Genomic DNA, 22,811 nt, shown 5'->3' with positions numbered 1-22,811 from the left:
TTTAACATGATAAATATCATGTTATTACATGAAATTATCACGTTATTTCATGAAATTATCACGTTATTTCATGAAATTATCACGTTATTTCATGATAATGATATTTTCACGTTATAACATGAAAATATCATGTTATTTCATGATAATGATATTTTCAGGTTTTTACAAGATATTTATCATGTTATTACATGAAATGATCACGCTATTTCATGATAATGACACTAAACGAAACGAGAGGCACTGCTTAACTAATAATTCAATACACATGAAGCTTAACATCATAAACCTTGGTGTTAAAACCAGACCCATATGTTGACGTTGAGCCTTAGCTGTTCACCGTTTACAACACAATAAAAAAAAAAGTAAAAATACCCACATTATGCCGTTTGAGCATGCGCGACTCACATAGGGTAGCGACTCACATTCGGCAGCGACTCACATTCGGCAGCGACAGCTAGTGTTGAACTTGGAGAGAGTGGCAGTGGACATGGAGCCTTCCGTGCCCCTCCAGTTGATCGATAAGGAATGAGGCTACCTCAAGAGGGTCGGATTCGTTCCTCCGTCGGTACAATCCCAGGCATTTTAAAATCCTCCTGAGTGTGCGCATACTTATAACGATGTCATCCACCGTGTTCAATAACTGGAGAATCTCACCATGTCTTAAACCCAGCTAAAAATAGAATTTGATTGACTCGTGTAAAGCACCCATAGTAGCTACCAGCCTATTCTTGCCTCTCATTTCGTTTAGTGTCATTATCATGAAATAACGTGGTAATTTCATGTAATAACATGATAAATATCTTGTAAAAACGTGAAAATATCATTATCATGTTATAACGTGAACATTTTATTATCATGAAATAACGTGATAATTTCATGTAATAACATGATATTTATCATGTTAAAACGTGAAAAAGATATTGTTAAAACAAGAAACTTTCACGTAATTACTTGATAATGAGACTTTTTTTTTTTTTGTGAGGCAGCAATACGCTTCCGTACATTTCTCTATTCCTTTCATTAATATATCTCTCTAGTATTTCGAAACAATAATTTCAGTCCCTATAGAATGTTGTTGTTTATAATCAGCTACTGTAATGCTAGTGAATCCTAGTTTGACTTGATTATAGTGAATGCATATGGTGCCTTCCATTTCAGCCCATCATACAATATTTATCAGTTGATAATTAAATGTGTTTTTTACAGTGCATGAAATGCCCTGTATTGTTATTCCTAGGCTTCTTCTTCTTCTTCTTATTCCGTTTACCTACTTTTGTACTTAATTCAGCTCGAACCGCTTAACGTAGAAACTTTGTTCAAACTTGGTCGTGTAGGTCTTGTAAAGGACACTTATGCTATGTATTTTTCATTTTTCGAAACTTTATACTTTTTAAAATGAAAAAGTCAAGAAAGGAAGAAAAAAGGAAAGAAGATTGAGAAAAAGAGTGAAAGAAGAAAGGGAAGTAGAGGGAACAAGAGTGGCTATGGATAAAGTAAAGAGAGAGTGAAGAGGGAAAATACTGAAAGAAGGAGAGAAAATTAAGTAAAGCAGAGAGATGGAGTGAGAGAAAGAGGAGTTGGAGAGGAATAGAAAAAACAAGTGGATGGAGTTTCTACAGAGAGAGAAAGAGTGAAAATAGGAAAGAGAATGGACTGGAGGATGGAGATGTTAGAATGATCGATGGATAAAGTGGAATATACATGGCATGGAGGAAGTAAAGGAAATGGAAGGGAGGATAGAGGACTGTAAAGTAAAAGAAGGCTGACAAAAAAGTTGAAAAAAAAGAGTAGGAATAATGGACAGAGTATTTGAAAGAAGAAAAGAAAGAAGATTGAACAGGAGTGAGGAGCGCTTAACACCTGCACCACAACCTGTTGTCCACCGTCGGTTGAGTTCGTCCTGAAGGTGAGTTAATAACGGTCAGTTTATCAAAGAATTTAACCGAAACTAGAAAATGCGTTTCCTGAAGGAAAAGAAGGAAAGAACGATAGAAGAGTAAAAGAAGGAAAGAAGAGTGAAAGAAAGAAAAAAGAATTGAGAGAAGAGTAAAGAAAGGAAAGAAGAAAGGAAAGAAGAGTGAAGAAAGGAAATAAGAGTGGAAGAAGGAAAGAAGAAAGGAAAAAAGAGTGGAAGAAGGAAAGAAGAGTGGAAGAAGGAAATAATAGTGGAAGAAGGAAAGAAGAAAGGAAAGAAGAGTGGAAGAAAGAAAGAAGAAAGGAAAGAAGAGTGAACAAGAGTGGCTCTGGATAAAGACAGTTAAGAGAGAGTGAAGAGGGAACATATTGAAAGAAGGAGAGAAAATGGAGTGAAGCAGAGAAATGGAGTGTGAGAGAAAGTAGGGTGAGAGGGATAAAAGAAAGATGGAGAGAAAAAAAGTTATACAGATGAATGGAGAGGGACAGAGAGAAGAGGAGCCTTGGAACTTCCCTTTCAATTCAACCGTATAACTAGGAATATTAACAGACACCTTCCATACTCTTCTTATTTTCTCTCCATCTTTCTCTCTATCCCTTTCAGTCTATTTTTTCTCACACTCCAACTCTCTGCTTCACTCCATTTTCTCTCCTTCTTTCAATATTTTCCCTCTTCGCTCTCTCTTTATCTCATTATCCATAGCCTCTCCTGTTAACTCTTCTTTCCTTTCTTCTTTCAATTACTCTGTCCATCAATTCTTATTTTTTTTCAACTTTTTTGTCAGCCTTCTTTGACTTTGCAGTCCTTGATCCTCCCTTCCATTTCCTTTACTGCCTCCATACCATGTCTATATCTTCCACTTCATCCATCGATCATTCTAACATCTGCTTCCTCTTTTCACTCATTCCCTCTCTCTGTAGAACCTCCATCCACTTGTTTTTTTCTAGCCCTCTCCAACTCCTTTTTCTCACACTCCATCTCTCTATTTCAGTGCATTTTCTCTTCTTCTTTCAAACTTTCCCCTCTTCACTATTTGTACTGTCTTTATCCATAGCCACTCTTGTTCACTCTCCTTTCCTTTCTTCTTTCAGCTGCTTCTTAATGCCGGCATACTCCCTTCTCCTCCTCTGCAGTGTGGGTGAGTATTCGTGGTTCAGTGTGATTCTTTCTCCTTTGGAGGTTAAGTTGTTGTCCTGCCATGCCTTGTGCAATATAAACTGCTTGGTCTTGAAACTGTGAAACTTTATCACAAACGATCTCGGACTTGCAGATGGGTCAGTGGGTTTCTGTTGAAGGGATCTGTGTGCGCGTTCAAGCCTTAACTCAAAATCCATCCATTGAACTGTATCTCCATTTTCTGTGTGTTCTTTAATCCTGTATGTTTTCAGGTTCTCTCTTCTTTAGGCATTTTCCAATGCCTCGCACCTAAACTCAATTTGTCAATCGCGGTGTAGTAGATAAGAGAGAAGCTGTGTATTTCGGTTGTGCCCATCCTCTAGTGAGCTCACACGACCCTCTGCCTCTGATATTCTACCCACTAGTCCAGAACAGTCAGGTCTATGCTCGTCACTTTCTCAGAGAGTTTGTCGAGTGATTCATTAACCTCTTGACGAAACTTCCTTAGTTCGGTGATGATGGTAAGGGTCAAATCAGGTGTATGCTCAGCTAAGGCTCTGGCATTACTAGCATCCACCGTGGCTAGCCCCCTCATGGCACTGGATTCTTCTTCAAAATACTTGGATTTTCTCCACCATCTGTTGCTTTTGCTGTTCTCACTTTGCGTTGAGTATGAGCCATGATGGTATTATCGTTGTTTAGCGAGAAGAAGGGGACTGTATGTTAATTTAATGTGGATATAGTCTTGGGACACAGGACCTCCTCTTTCAAGCGGCCATTAGGTTTGTGACGTCACAGGAACTCCCCCTCTCTCTTTATTTGAGAAAAGTTCATGTTTGTGTTGTCAAATTTCACTATGACCCTGAAATTCTGTCTTGTGTTATCATATACGGAATGCACGCAAAACTACAGAGCAAAATCACACTCTTTCTGATTGAACCAATCTATGAACTGTCTGAAACAATGGATATCCGTGGCCCCAAATGGGCCCCCAAAAAATTGCAGTGCCTAAAAATTGCTCACTCGCAAAACATGCCACTCACCTAGGGGCTAAGCCCCCCCTTTCTTGGGATCCTAGAAACGCCCCTGTGTTTTACTATGCACATGATAGAGTTCTAGTGTAGAGTAGCCTAGGTATTAATGTTAGAGGGCTACAACAGTGCATTCTGTAGTCAGTTAAGAAAAGACTAGACTTACTAATTTAAATACCACAGGCAGGATGGGACCCTTCACTCACAGATACATAACTTTGTGTAGGGACACTGGTAAAGTTAAAGGCACCCAGTGCAACTTTCGAGGCTTAAAAATAAACAACAACAATCGCCGGTGGGGAGAAGCCATTTTTCCATTGACTGGAACCTGCTTTTTTTATTGTAGGTTACCAAAAAATAAAGAAAATGGCAGCGATTGTTGTTGTTTTGATTTTCTATCAGTTCTCACCACACAACGACGTCTCATCTTTGCTGCTTGAATGTCGGTATGTAATGGTATGGAGTTATTGAAACTTACTACGTGTAAAAAAGACTAGAAATTGAATGTTTATTTTTCATTGAATGTTTACATGGGTGCCTTTAAAATAACCAATTTGAGACTTTAAGAGGGTGTAGCCTAAGGAAACGGAAAAGCCAAGAAAGTTCAACATACCATCTTTTTATACAAATTACACAAATAATACTATTTATGAACGGCTGCTACAATATGTAGACAAATTAGATAAACTGTATTCGAACTATTCACAATAAGATCAAGAGGCATATTGGCATTGAGCTGTGTAACATTAGCCTGCCACCTAAAAACTGAGTTGTGAATATTCACTAACAAAAAAAACTAAAAAGTGTTCGTCCTCTCTGCCTAACCACCTACCACGCCCATCACATCCGCTATCTTATTACGAACATCTGAGATATAGGTTCTGTTGAAGTAGACCACCGCTGTGAGATCTGGAACAACAATTTAACCCAGAGGAAGGAAACTCGAAACTTTGACAAAAGACGATTACTCACCGTTCCCGTCACACACACACACAGACATATGCAGAGAGGGAGGGGAGGTACTGCACTGCTCGACATAATTTCGCTTTCGACCATGCCATGCAACAGACTGGCTATCTTGTCGAACACGCAATTCGTCTCACATTCGGAGTAAGTAGGATGTAGTTTAATTTTTTTAAGTGTTTCTGTTGTATAAGTATAAGTCAATAATGTGTTGCTTGTTGGTAACCCTATTACATTTATTCCGTCCCGCCTGTGGTTTTAATGAAAATAAGTAAATTTGGTCTTTCTTAACAGGATACAGGCTCTACAGTAATAACTTAGACCTCTAAGTTAGGCTAATGTCATGTCACACAGCATCAATTACCTAACCTACCTGAGTGATGATGTGGTTTGAAAATGTGGTTTTGGAAGGCTGTTTTGCGATTGTTGTGGCAAATTGGAGCCAATTACAGTCAAATTGTCCAGCCCACTAAAGCATACTTTGATATGGGGATAATGAGATGACGCGATAACTTCTTTAAGTGTCCACGAAACACGCAATGTATAGTATAATGGGGGAAATATTGGGGTCTGGGTTGTAGTTCTTTTTGATTGTTGCCGTTCGAAGACAAGAGACGAAGAAGGTCGTGTTCTTCAAAAAGTGCCATAGAAAGCCTTGTCCTAGTGGTCTAACCTACGGTAAAGCCTTACAATAAAAATCCCAGTTTCCTGGGTTCTGCGTTTAAGTCTATATTGTTTTTTTGGGCGCGTGTCTTAATTACGTGGTCGTACCGCAAACCCTGCCTTGCATCTCATGTCAGTAACATTATAACTACACCGATGTAATATGGAAAATAGTTGTCTCGTGTCGTCTTTCAGGACCGCTTTTCGTCGGGCCATTTTCCCCTGTGACTGTAATACATTGATATGTGTTATAGTTGAAGTGAGATATTATAGTTGAAGTGAGACATTTCATTCACAGCACGGTATGGATTGTTAGCTTACTTATTGTGTTAAAACTGCAACCATACAACAGAAATATGCCATTTTAACTTTAAGATTTCTGTTAGTCATGCATAGCCATACAACCAAACTCCACACATGGACACATTAAAGTTAGGTCTGAAAAATAAACAGACCTTAGCCCGCTAAAACTTTTGCTTATTTCATTCAGTTGCTCAAAGCTACACAGATTGCAGACCCCATTCATCTCTGAGCTGTGCTCTCCCTGGTAGAAGGCTGTGTTAAACTTGTTCAAAATCTCCCATTAGCTGAATGTTCTTCATGTCCTATGTTTCCTCACCCAAAGAACTTCTTCCCTGAACACTCGTGGCATGACAGACATGTATTGGAGAGAGATAGAGGGCAGACATTTGGGAGGCTAGGGTGGCTTTTGTTTCCCACACAGGAGAGCGAGAAGAGTCGTTTGTGTAGAGGAGACAGGATGGCAGGGCAGGGCAGCTGTTTTACATTCCTTGAGGGGGGGGGGTCGTGTGTCTGTGTGTATTTGGATTGTGGTGGCTGTTTATGTTGATGGTATTGTATGTTTCCATTCTCAGCGGGGTGTTAGGTTGTATGGTTTAGGATACTGAGGGTCATGGTAGTCAAAGGAGGAATCCTTGCTCTCTGTCTCTCTACATCTGTTGAAGATATTACTGCCTTTTAATTATCTAGACAGAATTTGGAGTTTCAAGTGAAACAAGCAACACAAAACCATAAAATATCTCTTCACACGATGTGAGGTGAGTTCTTGGTCCTACTGGTTGTTAGGTGATTGAAAAGAAATTGTGGTTGATTCCAGAAGAAGAGAAGATAGACTATACAGCGTTACATTGTTTACAACAGATACTTTGCTGGTCAAGAATAATTTTCAGAGATGCTATATCATTTTCCATATCAAAACATGCAAATTAATTTAGAACTTTAATGATGGTATTACTCAAAAGTTGCGTAGAGAAATAGGGATTTTGTAATGTTCATGTTTGCCCTTCAGGAGACGTTTTCATGTATTTGTCTTTTGATGGACCAGACAAATGTCAACAAATGTGTTCAAAGTTCAATCATGACTGCAATTCAGCAAATGGCTCAGAAGAATGTACAGGGGAATTAAAAAAGCAAGCACTTTTTAATGGGGTTTTGGAATTACATTATTGGTGAAAGTCTGAAAGGATTTCCTTTTCCGAAAATTATATTTCCCACATTTAAAAAAGATAGCCATGTTGTTCATGTTTGTGGTTGTTGGAGACAGACATCTTTCACTTCAGGTGAGAATATGCTGATCACAACCATTTGCATCCTCTATTCAAATGTATACATGAACAGATTGTCAGTATTCCTTGAATTTGAAAGCTTCAAGTAGATTACGTGTTTGTATTAGGTGCAACAAAGGGACTAATGTGAAACATTCACTGAAAACATTCACAATCACCAAATCTGCATTTCAACACAGCTGTTTCACTGTGTTGCGATGCCAGTGCCCAAATCACTGTAACATGAGACACGCACATTTTAGGTCACATTCATTCTCTTTTATTCATCCTCTTTCCTTTAATATCTTATCTGTTTTAAGAGATTGTGGTCTGCCTGTGATGTCAGATGTGTTTGAGTGGCAGTAATGTGACCTGGAGTCAGTTGGTGCAAAACAATTTTGTCTTGGAATAACATTCCAGAAAATATCCATTGAGAAGTTTGTTTGGCTCATGCACAGAATCAAGGAATTTGCTTTTGGTGGAAAGGTCGTCAGTGAGGGATTTGTTTACCTTCGCTATAAGTTTGGGCAGAATCCTCCCCGAGGCTCCAGATGATTACAGATGGGCACGGAGATAACACCTTTATTTAAGACTCAAATTGAGACTCCAATTTAGACTGTTTCCTTGCTAGACTCAGATAAGTGGTGGAGAATACTTTATAGATTTGTAGACCTTAGCTGACAACTGATCTGGGAGGAGCAGGAGGTGAGTGAAGAACAACGCTGTTGTGACGACACTGAACAAGTGCTGTCACTGCCAGATGCACTAGGTCTAGTCAAAACACACAAATGCCAGCATAAGGATGAACGTCTCAAAATAAATGGACAGCAAGAATTAGTCATTTGTTTCTGTCTAGAGGTGGTTTCCTGAGGACAGAGGAACATGGTCAGTCTTTTTGGGTTTGGCCTGTTTTATAGGAAGAAAATGGTTAACAAGCTTGACATGCTAGGATCTTACATGTTGTGCTCTGCCAGAGTTATTGGGCATGCCTAATCTTCTCTCTCTATGTAGACTTATCTTTTCCTACATTTATTGTGTAGCGACTGGAGTCTGATTCATAGCATGCTACTGCACGATGGCTGGGAAAGCTAGAAAAGGATCTATAAGAGAATGCATTTCAATCCCACGTAGTCTTGATACCCCAACCCGGGCCATCCTTGGAGATGTGAGAGTATGCACTCTTAAACAAGCACAGGGTTGAAAGCATCACAGGAGGGGAAACCCACTGCTGAGCTGACAACTTTCATCTCTACTTGGCGAGCCCCTGGTCAGCTGGACCTAAATTATGAATGCCAGTTTGGGCTGGAGTCGAGAGAAAATGGAGCGTGGGTGCCATGGCAGGGCTGTGTGTGGTGCTCTGATGTGCCGTCCCTGAGCTGTGTCTGTCCTGTGCCAGTGACGTTGCTCTTTGGCGTGCTGGGCTGGAGTACTGCTGTATGCTGGCTGGCTGCTGTGGTGAGTTGGTTATGGGGCTCTACCCAGTCTGAGGTAGGGTGAGTGATCGGTGGTATCGTTGTGCTCTAGATGTGGTGCTGTAGAGAGACGAGCTGTGCTGTGTGGTGATAATGTCATGTGTTGGAAGTTACTGTGCATCGCTTTACTGGTCTGCGTTGTGTTGGATTGTGCATGGAAAAATCATCTTACTGGTCAGGCCCGGCTCTGCCCTCTTAATCATGCATGTTATTTACAGTAGAGAGCAAGAAAATGCAGTGGTGTGAACCCGTGTTTCTTGAAAATACTGCGTCCTGTCCAAACAGTTTCCATAGGGAAGTAATTTAGTAAAAGTCAGGAGGTAGAGAAGCCATTTAGTAATTGGGAGGTAATCGGAAGGTTGCAAGTTCGATTCCCCAATCCTCCTTACCAAGTGTGTAAGTGTCCTTGAGCAAGACACTGAACACCTAACTGCATCTGATGTCAAAATGCAGTTTCCTTGTACGTCCCTTTGGATAAAAGCGTCTGTTAAATGACTAAATGTAATGTAAATGTAGCCCCAAACATGACCCTACCCTTATGTACATTTTGTACTATGTACTTATTAAAGAACTACATTGTATGAAGGAATTAAGTCCTTAATATGTTAAGTGGGCCAACTGGCAAATGGGTTGAATTACAGATCATACTATGTTGTCTAACTAAAATGCTCACATTCATGCATGGAGCTCCAAGACACCTTCCACCCTCGTGTGAGCTTACAGACCTTATGAAATGCTTATCTGTTTTCTATCACCGATGTGGAGATGAATATCTGTTAGACTGTCATGTAAGGAGCTTCATTTAGGACACAAAGGGTAATGAGGAGAAGGGCGAATTCTCTCTTGGTATTAAAACCAGGTCAAATGGGGTATCATGTCTTCAGTGTGTGAGTGATGTACATTGTTAATATACTGCCAATTTTGTTCCTTCAGTTATGAAAGTGTATAGTTAAGCGGAAAACCGTCTATTGTTCCAGCTGTCTGTAGAAGCAGATCTGGGCTGTTATCCGAACAGAGCGCCTCCTTGCACGAAACTCATCAGCTTGCAACCTCACCTCATTGGCTGTTTATCATGTTTCAGACAGCTCTGTTCGAGTGTGTGAAAGTTTTCCCCTTCTGAGTCGACCGCCCATTTGTGAGCCTGGGTGAGTCTGGCTTGCATTTGGACTAGAGACTTGTGTCTTTCTCGCGGTTGCTTTGTGAGTGTGTTGAAGCAGTTTCCTGTGCTTGAAGTGTGTCTGTAAGGGCTTCGTTATATGGTGGTAGTGTGCATGTGTGTTGGGTGATTTTCTGACTCATGCTAGTTTTGGACAGCACTGTCTTGCAGTAGGTAGTGTCTCTGACTGTGAAAGTGTTCAGTGTTGTGTTTGTCCAGTGTGTGTTCAACTATACTGGTTTGGGTGGATTTTAGGCTGTAGTGAACTGGGCCAGAGCTGTCTTGGATTAAGGCGGTGTACCACGTTTTGGTCTTAATTTAGAGCTCATCTATGTTGTGTTGGGTGTCATTCAAGTGGTGTTGAGTGGGTGGTTGTTGTCCCATAGTGTTGTATGCCAGGTGTGAAACACTGGTGTTGTTTTGTAGCGGGGTGTATGTGAGCCTATGTGATGTTATGGAGCTGCTCTGGGTTGTGTAAAGAGCAGACTGAGCTGAAAGTTGTGGGACTGCTTTGGCTGATGTACTGCTGGCTGAGAGCTGCAGTGGATTGGCTGGCAGTCTCTCTCTCTCTCTCTCTCTCTCTCTCTCTCTCTCTCTCCCTCTCTCTCTTGCTTCATTCTCCCTGAATCAGCTGAACGTCAGCTGATCTCACTGGCTAATTCTCCTCCTCACTCATTTCTTTTCCACAACGACCCTGCCCCCACTCCTTCTCTGTCCACCTCTCTCCCACACACTCTCTCTCCCCCCTCTCTCTCTTTCTCTCTCTTTCTCTCTCTCCAGAAGTCCCAGATTAGAGGCCGAGCCACTAGAGGGGCTTGGGTGCCGAGGGCTCCTCGGCTCTGGATGCCTCCTGCAAAGGGAGTCTGCACCTCTCTCGACTGACACCACTCCAGGCCTGTGAGTGTGCTGTGTTGTGTGTGTGTGTGTGTGTGTGTGTGTGTGTGTGTGTGTGTGTGTGTGTGTCTGAAAATAGTAAGAAAGTGTGTATGTGTGTTAGAGAGAGAGAGAGTTTGTGTGGTGGTGTGTGTGTGTGGCTGGGTGCCCATATTTGTGTGAGCCGGTATGTGTGTATGGGCCACTGGGAATAGATTGTCTGCATTGGTCTGTTATGACTGAGTACACAAGCCCTCTGGGGAGCCCACGTCCATCGATCGCAGCCTAGGGCAAGGGCTGCTGGCTGATAGCGGGGTTAAGGCTTGTACTGTGATCAGTGTGTTTGACAGACATCAGTCTGAAGATGTCATCTCAGCTCTCTACTTGAGAGGCTGCTAGCTAGACCTGTGTGTTGCAGGGGAGATTTCTGTTGGCTTTCACAAACGCTTGAGCCGCGTGTTAGTGTCAAACTTTTATCATGTGGGACTGTCTGTGTTTTGGGGGGGGGGGGGGGGGAGGACAGAGACGCTCCCATTTCTCTTATCAAACTGTATTTTTGGGCTTTCCTTTTCTCTTCTTTCCTCCCTAACGGTTTTCTCTCTGATTCTGTGGCTTGTTGCTAAAGACAGGAATAAAGAATAGAATGACAGTGGCATGTGGTTTTACTTTCAACAGTGTTGATTTTAAAGGGTCCCTGAGCACCAGAGAGAGAGCGCCTCTTGCAAACAGTACAGTGTTCAACATGATGCAATCAGTTTGTTTAGGGCTTCATGATTTACTGCTGTTGAGTGGAAATGCCATTGTTAATGAAAATCCATACATCATTCCAGCAATGAGGCCTCTGAGAAAATATTGCTCATGGTAAATTGGTTGTTTATCAAAAGTCTTTTGCCCTAGAGTTTAGAACGATTGGATAAATTATATTTTGGTGTTAATCATTTTTGTATTTTCGTCTCGATGCACTACTGGTCCAGCTTAAAACTCCAAAGAAAGATGGCAAAGATGGCCTTTGCTGACCACTCCATTTCACACGCCATCTACAACAGGGGTTCGGGCTAGACCCGATTACATGCTTGTTTTATTATACAGCTCCTCAGAATGTTGCAAAAAGTTCTTTACAATTTTAATTTGATTTGAAGGGGCCACCCCAACGGTTACCGCTGTCAATGGCAACGGGATTTGTGCTTCTAATTCATATCTTTAATATCATTCCAGGTAGTCCGGCCTTTTAACATAACGGAAAGGAACTGTAACTTAAAGTCAGCAAGTAATGGGTTGCTATGGACACCTGTAACTTTAAAGTTCTATTTGCGTGAAGAAATATATTTTTAAGCGGGAAAACACGAAACGGCAACAAAATCATTAATTTGCCACACTCAAAAGTGGTATCTGTAGTATTGTGATAGGCCAGCCAACAAATCAAAAAAGTTTGTTTTTGGCTTCATGACAATTGCTTGCCTGTAACTGTGAATGTACACTTGCCTGGCCCCCTACTGACCAGACTGGACGATCATCGGCCCCAGGTAATTTGAGTTTGAGACCCCCGATCTACAATAATGCCACAATTAGTGAGGCATATACCTTTTGTATAAAAGCTTGCCTGCAGGTTCTCCCAACTAAATTCAACTTAGCACTGTGGTTTCCCTCCAACCATTCACCTTTTTGAATGCTACGCGGCCCTCATAAACATTTTGAGTCAGTCATGAACTGCTGTAGCTCTCTTAAAGAGCTGTATATTGCCAGACATGAAGGGGTTGTACACCTGATCCCTGCAAAGATTCCACACGCAGAGGATGAGCAGATGCATTAACATACTACTGTACATTCTGAGTGGTTTCATTCTTCTGCAGACAACTTCTCTGGAATTGTAGACACACCAGACATCTTTACTATTTCTCAGAATGACACAAAAGTTGAAATGTTTGAAATATCAGGTGCCTTCAATCTGTTTTTGGAAGAATCATAAGGTGCAAAACATTTAATTCTCCGATTACTGCCATTGAGAACCTAGGATCAGTTGATTGTCCTAGTTTTGCTCAGTTAAGGTCACGTTCAAAGGCTGGCGGTACGTAGACTTTGCATTGGGGGGCTACACAAAACAAAGGCCAAACAGTACTAATGTACAGCTCAATATCAGCAATTATAGGAAGCATGTTTATTTGGAAGAGACAATGTTTCCTCTACCGTTGAACTGTAAAACCCATAATGGACTGCTGATTTGTTGGACTATTCAGAAAATGTGATTCCTGGAACTTGAGTTGTAATGTGGAATCAAATAAAGTATATCAAATGTGTGTGTGTGTGTGTGTGTTGTAGGAGCAGAGCGGCTGTGCGGTGCATGGATATTAGTCTCCTGAACAGAAACATGAAGAGCCGCGACTGAAGAAAGGCCTGCCTTTGGCAACGCAGGAAGTCGGGAGAGAGAGAGTTCAAACTTTTTTTTTTCTCTCCTTTTCTTTTTCATTTCCTTGACAATCATCCGTAGCATACTGAGAGCTTCCCGCAGAGTCGAGAGCTGGACCATGGCACTGTGCTGAAGAGAAACCACCCAAGGACCAGCCAAGTTGCTGAGGATCCTCCAACTGGATTGAAAGAACTTTAGACCATCTCAGGTACTTCCTATCCTCTCCGATCACCTACGTGCTGGTGAGAGATTTTACAACCACCAGTTGGTTGATGGGGAGGTGAAGTTGACTGGCTCCAACCTGCTGTTTGGAGATTGTTACCTTTGGACCTGATGAGACAGTATAACAATCCATAAAGCCACACACACAAACTATCCTCAGGCTCTCAGTGCAGAAGTCGTCATGATCATGAAGAGGAAACTGTGCCTTGGTGCAGTGTTATTCGGCATCTTGTTCTTCATGATCGCCACACACACCATCCAGAAGGATGCCATTTCGTCCAGCTACATGGTGGTCTCCCCGGCAACCAAGGGGCGAACCACCATTCAGACACCCACGCTGCCGCCAACCACCACCAAGCCTGTGCCTGTGCCCGGCCGAGAGGGCACATGCAGCTGCAAGACCTGCGTGGCCGACGCCGGGAAGTCGGAATGGTTCGACCAGCTCTTTGACCGGGAGCAGCAGCCTTACCTCATTAACGGCGAGTACAAGATGGACCGCGTCTCCTGGGATTGGTGGCTGGTAAGCACTCCTAAAAACCCTCTCTTCAAACACACTCATTGGTTTGCGTTTGTGGGCAGAGAATGTGTCTGACAGTTCCCGCACTATGGCTTTGTCATTGTGCATTCTGGAACATTACATATGGAATACGACGTCTGAATCATAATTTAATCGTCATTGGATGTGCCATGTTCCTAGACTTTATCATTCTAATTTTATTTGTAATATATCATGTGTAGGATTGTATATTTAGTTTGCTAGTTAGTAATTATACTTTTATAACAACACAGCCTGCAATTACTTTGATATACAATCACTTGTACTGGTCTTTTTTAGGCTAACTTATTTATGGTGTTCTGATGTGTTGGTGGCACTAAGTAGAAAAACACACTGATGAATTGCATTTAACCAGACCTTCACACAAGAGTTTTCATACAGGACGAAATGTGGTAGATGTTTAATTACTGCGAAATAAGTGGGATGTTAGATCACAAGGGTTGAGCTGTGCCTTGAAAAAATGTCCTTTGTTTGTCTTCTCTGGTGTGGTAGTCAGGGAAAGAGTTCAGCAGCAAGGAAGGACTCTCACACAGCGAAAAAAGGGAGTTCAGCCGCGAGTCTGGATTTTAAATATTTCGGTTTGTTACGTTTGCAGGGTTGTACAGACAGTGAAAGAGTGCGAAAGTGCATTGAGTGCTGAAGTGTAGACATTTCAGTCCAAGTTGAACTGTCCTCAGGTTAAGCGTAGTTTGACCTAATCCATTTAGGGCTATTGGTGTCATCAGTTTCAGCACTGGCATTGCATGAGTGTGTGGCCCTTCATCTTGATTGAGGGTCCTGTGACGTGTCAAGAGCTAGAGAACATTGAGCCTTAGGGCCCGTTTACACATGGAGCCTGGATTGTCTAAATCCGGAAAGTGATGCTGTCGGATCGGACTCTCGTTCACACAGGAACCGACGGTTTGGGACACTGAATCCGCAACCTTTTGAATCGGTGTAAACGTAGGCTTAGTGTTGCTTTCACTATGGAAACGTGAGATATATCGCACCCCCCATGCAACTAGGTTGTCATAAATCAACTGAAGACTTCTTCAGAGAGCATAAAAGCCCTCCTCTTATCTCATGTATCTTTCTTATGTCTCTTATCTCAGACAAGCCTTTTTGTCTTTTCCTTCTTTTGTTTCTGATACCCTGAATCTGTGACTGAAAGAAAGAGACTGAGAAGGAGGCAGACCCCTGACTGTAACGCTGAACAAAGAGGCCTCGGCCCCCTCTTCTGCCTTTTCTGTAAATGCCATTAAAGTTACAGAGAGAAAGTCAGAGAGACAGATAGTGCTTGCTGCTCTAGAGCAACATCTGGAAAAATCCAGAGAAGTTGGGGTGCAGTCAGCCCGCTCCGCTCTCAGCTGCTTCCACTGTGAACTCGCCACATATCGCAAAACTCCTGTGGCCAATCCAACGAGATGGAACAGGCAGGCTAATTACTTTTCAGGACCTCCTCTCCCCCTCCCCCCTCCCCCCTCCTCTCTTTCTCTCAGTGTCTCTGTCCATCTCCTAAAGGGACAGTGGAACAACACATAACCCATCTCTGCATGAATACACATTCCTGGACTTGTTTCCATCTCAGAATTCCTCCTTCTTAATTCAACCATGTCAGTATCGAGGTAGAGCTGACAGCGGGCACTGAGGTGACCACTTGTGCGACCCTGGCATTGTTGAACGGTTAAGATTTGGCCTAATGACTCTGCAAGGGCACGTGGACTTCTCGTTCTCGTCCTCGGTCGCACAGCGCTGGCCATGTGAGCTGAGGGCTGCTGGGTAATGAAATAAAGACATGCAGCAGCTGGTTGCTCGTTAAGGAGACGAGCTTGAACGCATGACCTCTCAAGCACGACACCGGCTGCACTCAGAAACACACCAATGACAAAACACTGACTTGATAAAGACTGCTCGTATCTTTACCTCAGATAGCCCATGTAAATTGTTTATATTGGTGTATTATAAACTTTTGATGATGAGATGATTTTTAGATTCGTTTTACAGGCTCATTGAGGCTCGACTTTACTCGGCTCATTGCGTAAGGATGAGTGAGTTAGAGTTTTGAATTTTTAAAAAATACATCTTATCTAATGTCTGTTTAAAGGAAAAAAACATTCTGTGTAAGTGAATTTGTCTTTGTTTGTCTTTCTATATTGTGTGCCTTTGTATCTGCTGCCAATCTGTCTGACTGCTTGTCTTAGGACTGTGAGTGAGTTTCTAACGGAAAGTGTACGGTCTGCCTCCCTGCAGGGCCTGCAGCGGTCGGTGTATGATGACACGCTGGAGGAGGTGATCCACAAGATGTTCACAGTGTTCTCCTCTCCGCTGGGAGAGTTGGCGCGCCAGAAGAATCACTGCCGCAGCTGCGCTGTAGTGGGGAACTCTGGGAACCTGCTTGGTTCCCGCCATGGTGCCGACATCGACTCCAACAAAATAGTCATACGGTATGCCACACACACACACGCACGCACGCACGCACGCACGCACGCACGCACGCACGCACGCACGCACACACACACACACACACAAACATAGTCACAAACACACATATGTGTGACAAAGCACACCAAAACACACATATACAGGGGCAACAGTCCAGCCAAGAACCTTCGTTGCATCAACTCTGAATGAGGACGTTTTGGCAGCAGACATTGTTCAATTCATTTAGGTTTTTTTTAGTCTTAGTGGTCTGTGAAAACAGGAGTACCAGCCTGAATTTTAAGTAACTAAAAGAAATGTCTTGTGTCATGGTTGGCATTAGTTGTATGCCTCTAGGTCTCAGCTTAAATTCAAATGAACTGCTTGAGTTTCTGTCTACTCAGAAAACGTTAGCCTGGCTCTGACCCTTTTGATTCTCTTGACTGAAGTGAACTGGAGCTGTTTCCTACCATCCATTCACCTTATTAATCAGTACTGTCTCATTCTGTGGGAAATGAATTCATTCATTTAACCTTAAACTGTCATCTTAGCCACTCCTCTCCTCTTAATAGAGGCAGGATTCATAATTGTAATGTCAGTGGCTGTTCTTCTATGGGTCCTTTCATATAGCAAACTAAGAAAGGACTTTTTAAAACTGACTGGCCTCACAGGAGTCAAAGACATGTCAGGAGTCAGAGTAGGCTGTAAGTTATATGCAGGCAGTCTGATTTATAATGTATTATTTCTTTTTTTGTTTGGCCTGAAAGAATGAACAAAGCCATCACGCAGGGGTACGAGGCTAACGTGGGGAACAGGACCACCCACCACATCATATACCCGGAGAGTGCCGTGGACCTCTCCCCTGGCGTGCACCTCGTTCTGCTGCCATTTAAGCTGCTGGACATGCAGTGGCTGACCAGCGCCCTGTCCACAGGGGAGATAACCAGGTCAGCCCCCCTCTATTCCAGCCTCCTCCTGTTGTTTTTAAACATGTATCCTGTCCTCTACTGTAGTTTTCTTTTTCTCCTCTCCTCTTCTCCATGTCATGCTCTGTATTGCATATCTCTTTACATTTCACTGCTGCCATCATGGGTTCTCTCCCCCTTCTCCTGCGGTCTCTCTCTCTCTCTCTCTCTCTCTCTCTCTGTCTTTCTTCGGAGTCTTCATATTTCAGAAGGCATTCATGATTGTGAATTGATCAGATATGGGGCCGGTTCCAGCAGTGCCCTGTAGGAATGTGTGGACGGGTTTGGCCCGTTGTTTTGGAACAGAGAGTATTCTCATGAGGCCAACACAGCACCAGGCCACAGTGCCGTGTCATATAACACACTCTCAAGTTCTGATATGCTGATTTATCCGTGTTTTATCTGCAGGACGTACATGAGGGTTAAGAACCTTGTGAGCGCCGACAAAGACAAGGTGAGGCTTCACGTAACACCATTCATTCTTCTTCTTGAAGAGAAAGCGTATTCCAAATGGCTCCAGATGTGACGAAGCTTAGAGATCTAGTTATGCCGATCTCAGCTCATCTCACCTGTCGCACCTGCTTGCGTCTCGTCTCAGGTGATGGTGATAAACCCGATGTTCATCAAGTACACCCACGAGAAGTGGAACATGAAGCACGGGAGGTATCCGTCCACTGGCATGCTGGCCATCATATTCGCCCTGCACCTGTGTGACGAGGTGAGACCAGCATTCGAATCACTGATCAAACCCACCCCACACTGCTGGGAGCGACAGTGTTCAAGGGCTGGTTTAGGTCATAAAATAGATCCCCTCTGTCTATCTACATCCTTATACCGACATCCTTATACCGATCCCTATCTTTATTTCTGTGTTTGTCTAGGATGATAACACGTAAAGCTCACAAAACAATTATTGCTGAAAACATCATGGTGGCACATACAGTATATTTGACATTTGCATTATGATGCATTTATGCACTAATCATACATTATGGATGTGGGCTTTAAGTTATGTTTTACTGAAAGCACAACAGCAGAGCGTACACTTAATCTATTTTTCATTACCGGGGTGGAACTAGATCTGCACATTATGATGTCCAGATGGAGGGGCAACGCTCAGGATGTGGAGAGACAGTACACTCAGTAAAGTATATAACCTTTAGCCGTGGGGCTGTATGGATATTACCATCTTCTAAGAACTGTATGCAATATGCAGAATGAAACTCAAAAAATATCTCAGGCAAAAGCAGTAGTCTGTGCGTTTTACTCATCATTACTTGAAGTAAGTTTCTGCTAAAGATTGACTTGGATAAGTCAATGGTTAACTTAAGACGTAATTCAATAGACCACATTTCACACAGTTGGTCGATGACTGATGACTGTGGAGAAATCTGTGAGATGCTGCTCTGCTCTGCACTGTTCTAAGTTCCCTCTCTGCCCCGCCAGGTGTCTGTGTTCGGCTACGGCGCTGACGAGCAGGGCAACTGGCACCACTACTGGGAGAACAACAAACATGGCGGAGCTTTTCGCAAGACAGGGGTGCACAACGGCGACTTTGAGATGAAAATCATCCACGAGCTGGACAAAGCTGGAAAGATCCGACTCTACGAGAGATGAGAGCGGGAGTCGGGAAGGGGGAGAGTTTGGGAACACCTTCGTGTGTGGAGGCCCGGGTATGTTAAGTATGCGCTGGAAGACTTGGAGAGCTATTGGGGAGATAAGCCAAGGCCAGACTGGGTGGCCACTTTGAGTGTGCAGCGAGGAGGCCAAAGAGGGGAGAACTTCAGCCCCATCTTCCACATCCCTCCTCTCTCCCAAGCCATGACCTGACCCCTTAACCACTGTGGACAACTGCAACCAAACCAAGGCGGCGCCCATCTGTTTTTGTAAGACAGAAACTAATCTAACCAAAATGAACTCACAAGGGTGATCAGACAGTGGATCATCAACATAGAGATAACGGTGACTATTTGAGATGCCACAGAGCCGCGTGTGGAGAGTCTGAGTGAAGCTATCATTGGACCGGCCTTATCTGAGCCAGTTTATTTTGCTTTCCTTTCCCGTGACTGTTACAGTCGGCTCTGACCTGCCTTGCCCCCAAACCAATCCCAAAGCTATGTTATAGAGGAAGCAGAGTTCTTCCCCTCTCCTTGTCAGTTTATGGGCCCTATCTTGCGCCCAGCGCAATTGACATTGTCACCGACGCATGTATCATTCCTATCTTGCACCCGGCGCACAGCGCGATTTTCCCTCCAGAGGCGCGATTCGAAATGAACTTGCGTCGAAATGGGCGGGAGCGGAACAGAGAAGGCGTTTCTCTGGCGCAAGTGGTATTTTGCAGTTTCAAAACAACGCTGTGCGCCGTGCTCCATTGACCACAAAAAAGCTGGTCTAATGTCAGAGGCGCAATGTCTAAAGTCTGTAACGCGTATTCAGAACGCTATTTTAAGGGCGCATGTGCTTGCCCGCACAGTATAGGACCTATAGGCTACACTTTACTTCTGTCGTCTTCACGAGAGATTTACACCAATTTTTTGGCAAGCCATATATAATTATAAGGAAAATAAAGTATTTACCACATGAGGAAATCATTGTGATATCCATATCCAAGATATTTTAAAAATAGGCATACATCTAGCATACACATTGACCCAAATGATTCAGGTTAATGTAATGGCAGTGTTGTACCCGATTCAGCACCCTCCGCGGCAGATGCACCCCCTCGATATTTAGTCTTGTGAAACGCCGTGTCAAATACATTCAACTTGTTTAAAGGAAAATTAAGTTAATTCATTTTGTAGTCATGGCTGGGGTAGGCTTTATATTTCCACAGAACAAAAAGGTGTTCTTTTGCGTTCGCTATTATCCAAGGTTTTTGGAAGAAAAACATCTGTTGTTTGTACTCTTTAGAACAGTTCTAAAGACTGTAATCACTTGTGTTCTTCTCTTCCATCTCTTTCACAAATAATGAAATCGTAGTATAGTATTTTTCCCTGCGTTTGTTTAGGCGAACTGCTTTCCTTTCCGATCAAGCGAGTGGTGCATCTGCCGCGGAGGGTGCTGAATCGGGTAGAGAAGTATGGGTTCCCTGGCGTCCTTGGCGCAATAGACTGCACCCATATTCACATACGTGCCCCCCCAATGTTTTACACAACATTGCCATGAATCATGGATGTGTCAATGACATAAATGAGGATAGATTAGAGGACTTTAGAAGACGTGAGGTTGAACTGCATGTGCAAAAAACGAATGGTAGTAACTGAAAAAATACAAACGAGAAATGAAAGTAGAACCATTTCTCCAAACAAGCATGGGAAAATATTGCCGTGATTGTTTCTGGTAACACACGTTCTGGTGGCCTCACGGTCTTCCTCCCGGTAATTCCGCAATTACGATAACAAGCCGCTTTGCAATATGCGCTCCTCGCTCTTAAAGGGAATGTGAGATGACGCTCTGATTGGCTTATTGCATATTATGCCCAAACCACACCTATGGCTGAGTACCCTCCTTTGGACCAACCCTTTTGACACCTGCGCTGGACGCAAGTGTGTTTTTTCCGCCGTTAAAATAGCAACTGCGCCATAGAGCCGCCCACACAGCTACTTGCGTTTGGCGCCGTCCTACTTGCGTTTCTGATCGGCAAGATAGGGCCCTATGTGTGTGTATGCATGTGTGTGTGTGTGTGTGTGTGTTGGGGGAGGGGGGGTGACACAGACCACTGAGACCCACACTGGTGTCAGATTTGTGTTCAATGAAGAAGGTCCATGTATGGCTGTTAATAATTGTGAATAATAGTTGATAATTTAAGCACTTTTCTTTTTTTAATTTTCCCAAGCCAACTTCAAAGTTGGAGATAACGTAAATGCTGAATGTGTCTCCTTTTGTTTTTCTTTTGTTGAAAATGCCTTTGTGAAATGTATTTTTTATATGTTTAGATTATTGAATTATGGATGGCACAAGGCATGGTGCTTGTGCTGTTCAAATACTGTGTCTGTAGGGGTAATCTGTGGTGAGTTTGCCTTGTCTTCATCAGACACACCTGGCAGAGTGTGACCATACTGTGCCGTGGCCGTCCATACTGTTGAGTATTCGTGCCTTCAAGCCAATGGAAAGGAGTGGAAAGGGCGACTTTAACATTTATTTTAATGATTTTGTTTTGTTCAGCCCTGAAGTGACTCATGGAGACCAAAAGCTGGTGGTTAAGACCACTATCGCCAATCTCACTGCTAGCAAGCGCCAGCCACTGTTCCTCATGGCTTAGTCTAGACTTGGAATTCAATCAGGTTATTTAGACTCGAAATACCAGTGGCAATGAATTGCCTTTTATGGCCTAAAGTGTCTTGATTAAATTCCTTTGATAAATGAATTAAACTGATTGAGGACTGTGAACACCATGAAACTTGATACAGTTGAGATTGTCTTTTTCATAATGTGTAATAATTATTTTTATATGAATGTAAATTGCCATGTATTGCTTTATATCAATCACCATTTCACATTTCACAATGGCCAAGATAATCAAAGGTCAAAACGAGTTTCTTGTTCATGTCACTTTAATAAGTGTGATAATATAATCCATATTAAAATATTCTGACAGACAAATAAGAAGTGCCTTTTCAAAACAGAGAACAAAAAAATAAACAGCTGTAATTTTGTGAAATGTAAATTATTTACAAAGTTTACCAAGTATAGGTATGTCAAGTCAATAAAAGAAATCTGACCATGTATACTGTTTGGTCATAAAATACTTGCTAAAATGCTAGAACATCTGGCTCAAGTACAATTCATCACTGGTTTAATAAAATAAAACTGCATCCATATCATTCTCTATCTAATAATTTAGAAAATACCAAATAATGCTCATGTTCATTCCTAATTTACAATATATAGATTACAGCAATCAACCACAGACCAGGCTATTCTCTACGCACTTCTGGTGTCCCATTGAGCAAAGAAGTAGAAAGATAACATCAGATGTCCAAGAGGCCTCATGCCCTCAGACACTTACTCTCTCACACCAGACTAGGGACACAATTCAAGTATCGTTTTTGAAATCGGTCACCAAAAAAAAACATTAACAAAAAGAAATCCACACAATGTTCACATCCAATCCGTGCAAACAATACCAGGAAACACTCAGAGGCCGGGGACACCACACACAACACAGTGTTGGGAGGAGATCAGCCTCCTGCTTCCTCTCGACCCAATGCAGTTTAGAAATGTGCGAGTTAGGCAGAGGAGAGTGTTCTACTGATTAGTCAATTCTCAAGGGCCTTGGCAGCAAAACACCCTAGTCTCCACCAAGTCTCTCAAATACAGATTGCGTACTTCCTCATAAAATACAGAAGTGAAACCTGAAACCTCCTAGTGCCACAAGTACAATCACCGACCCCTCCTCCACTAAATTATATGGAAGTTTGTGTGCATATGCTTCTGGGTTCACTGGTACTGATACTTGTGATGTTGTCATGTTCACCAGCACTGTCCATGACCCCACTGTGGTTCCTGTGAAA

General features: G+C 42.7%; 1 protein-coding gene across 2 annotated transcripts; it reads left to right on the top strand.

Moving 5' to 3' along the window:
- Nucleotides 1-3,036: 3,036 nt before the first annotated feature.
- On the top strand, nucleotides 3,037-22,080 carry st3gal8 (ST3 beta-galactoside alpha-2,3-sialyltransferase 8). 2 transcript variants are annotated; one of them, XM_080846310.1, is made up of 8 exons: nucleotides 3,037-3,053; nucleotides 9,807-10,778; nucleotides 13,071-13,900; nucleotides 16,166-16,359; nucleotides 17,101-17,280; nucleotides 17,707-17,752; nucleotides 17,897-18,016; nucleotides 18,745-22,080. In XM_080846310.1, exons 3-8 carry the CDS (start codon nucleotides 13,562-13,564, stop codon nucleotides 18,913-18,915), a joined length of 1,050 nt encoding a protein of 349 aa, XP_080702436.1. In that variant the 5' UTR covers nucleotides 3,037-3,053; nucleotides 9,807-10,778; nucleotides 13,071-13,561; the 3' UTR covers nucleotides 18,916-22,080. The 2 variants fall into 2 exon arrangements, with proteins under 2 accessions (XP_080702436.1, XP_080702437.1); XM_080846311.1 differs by lacking the exons at nucleotides 3,037-3,053; nucleotides 9,807-10,778 and adding an exon at nucleotides 4,554-5,172.
- The last annotated feature ends 731 nt before the right edge of the window (nucleotides 22,081-22,811 follow it).

Source organism: Sprattus sprattus (assembly GCF_963457725.1).
Source record: "Sprattus sprattus genome assembly, chromosome: 10".
NCBI classification, from domain to species: Eukaryota; Metazoa; Chordata; class Actinopteri; order Clupeiformes; family Clupeidae; genus Sprattus; species Sprattus sprattus.
Note: the sequence above shows the minus strand (reverse complement) of the source record. Positions and strands in the feature narration are given on the sequence as shown.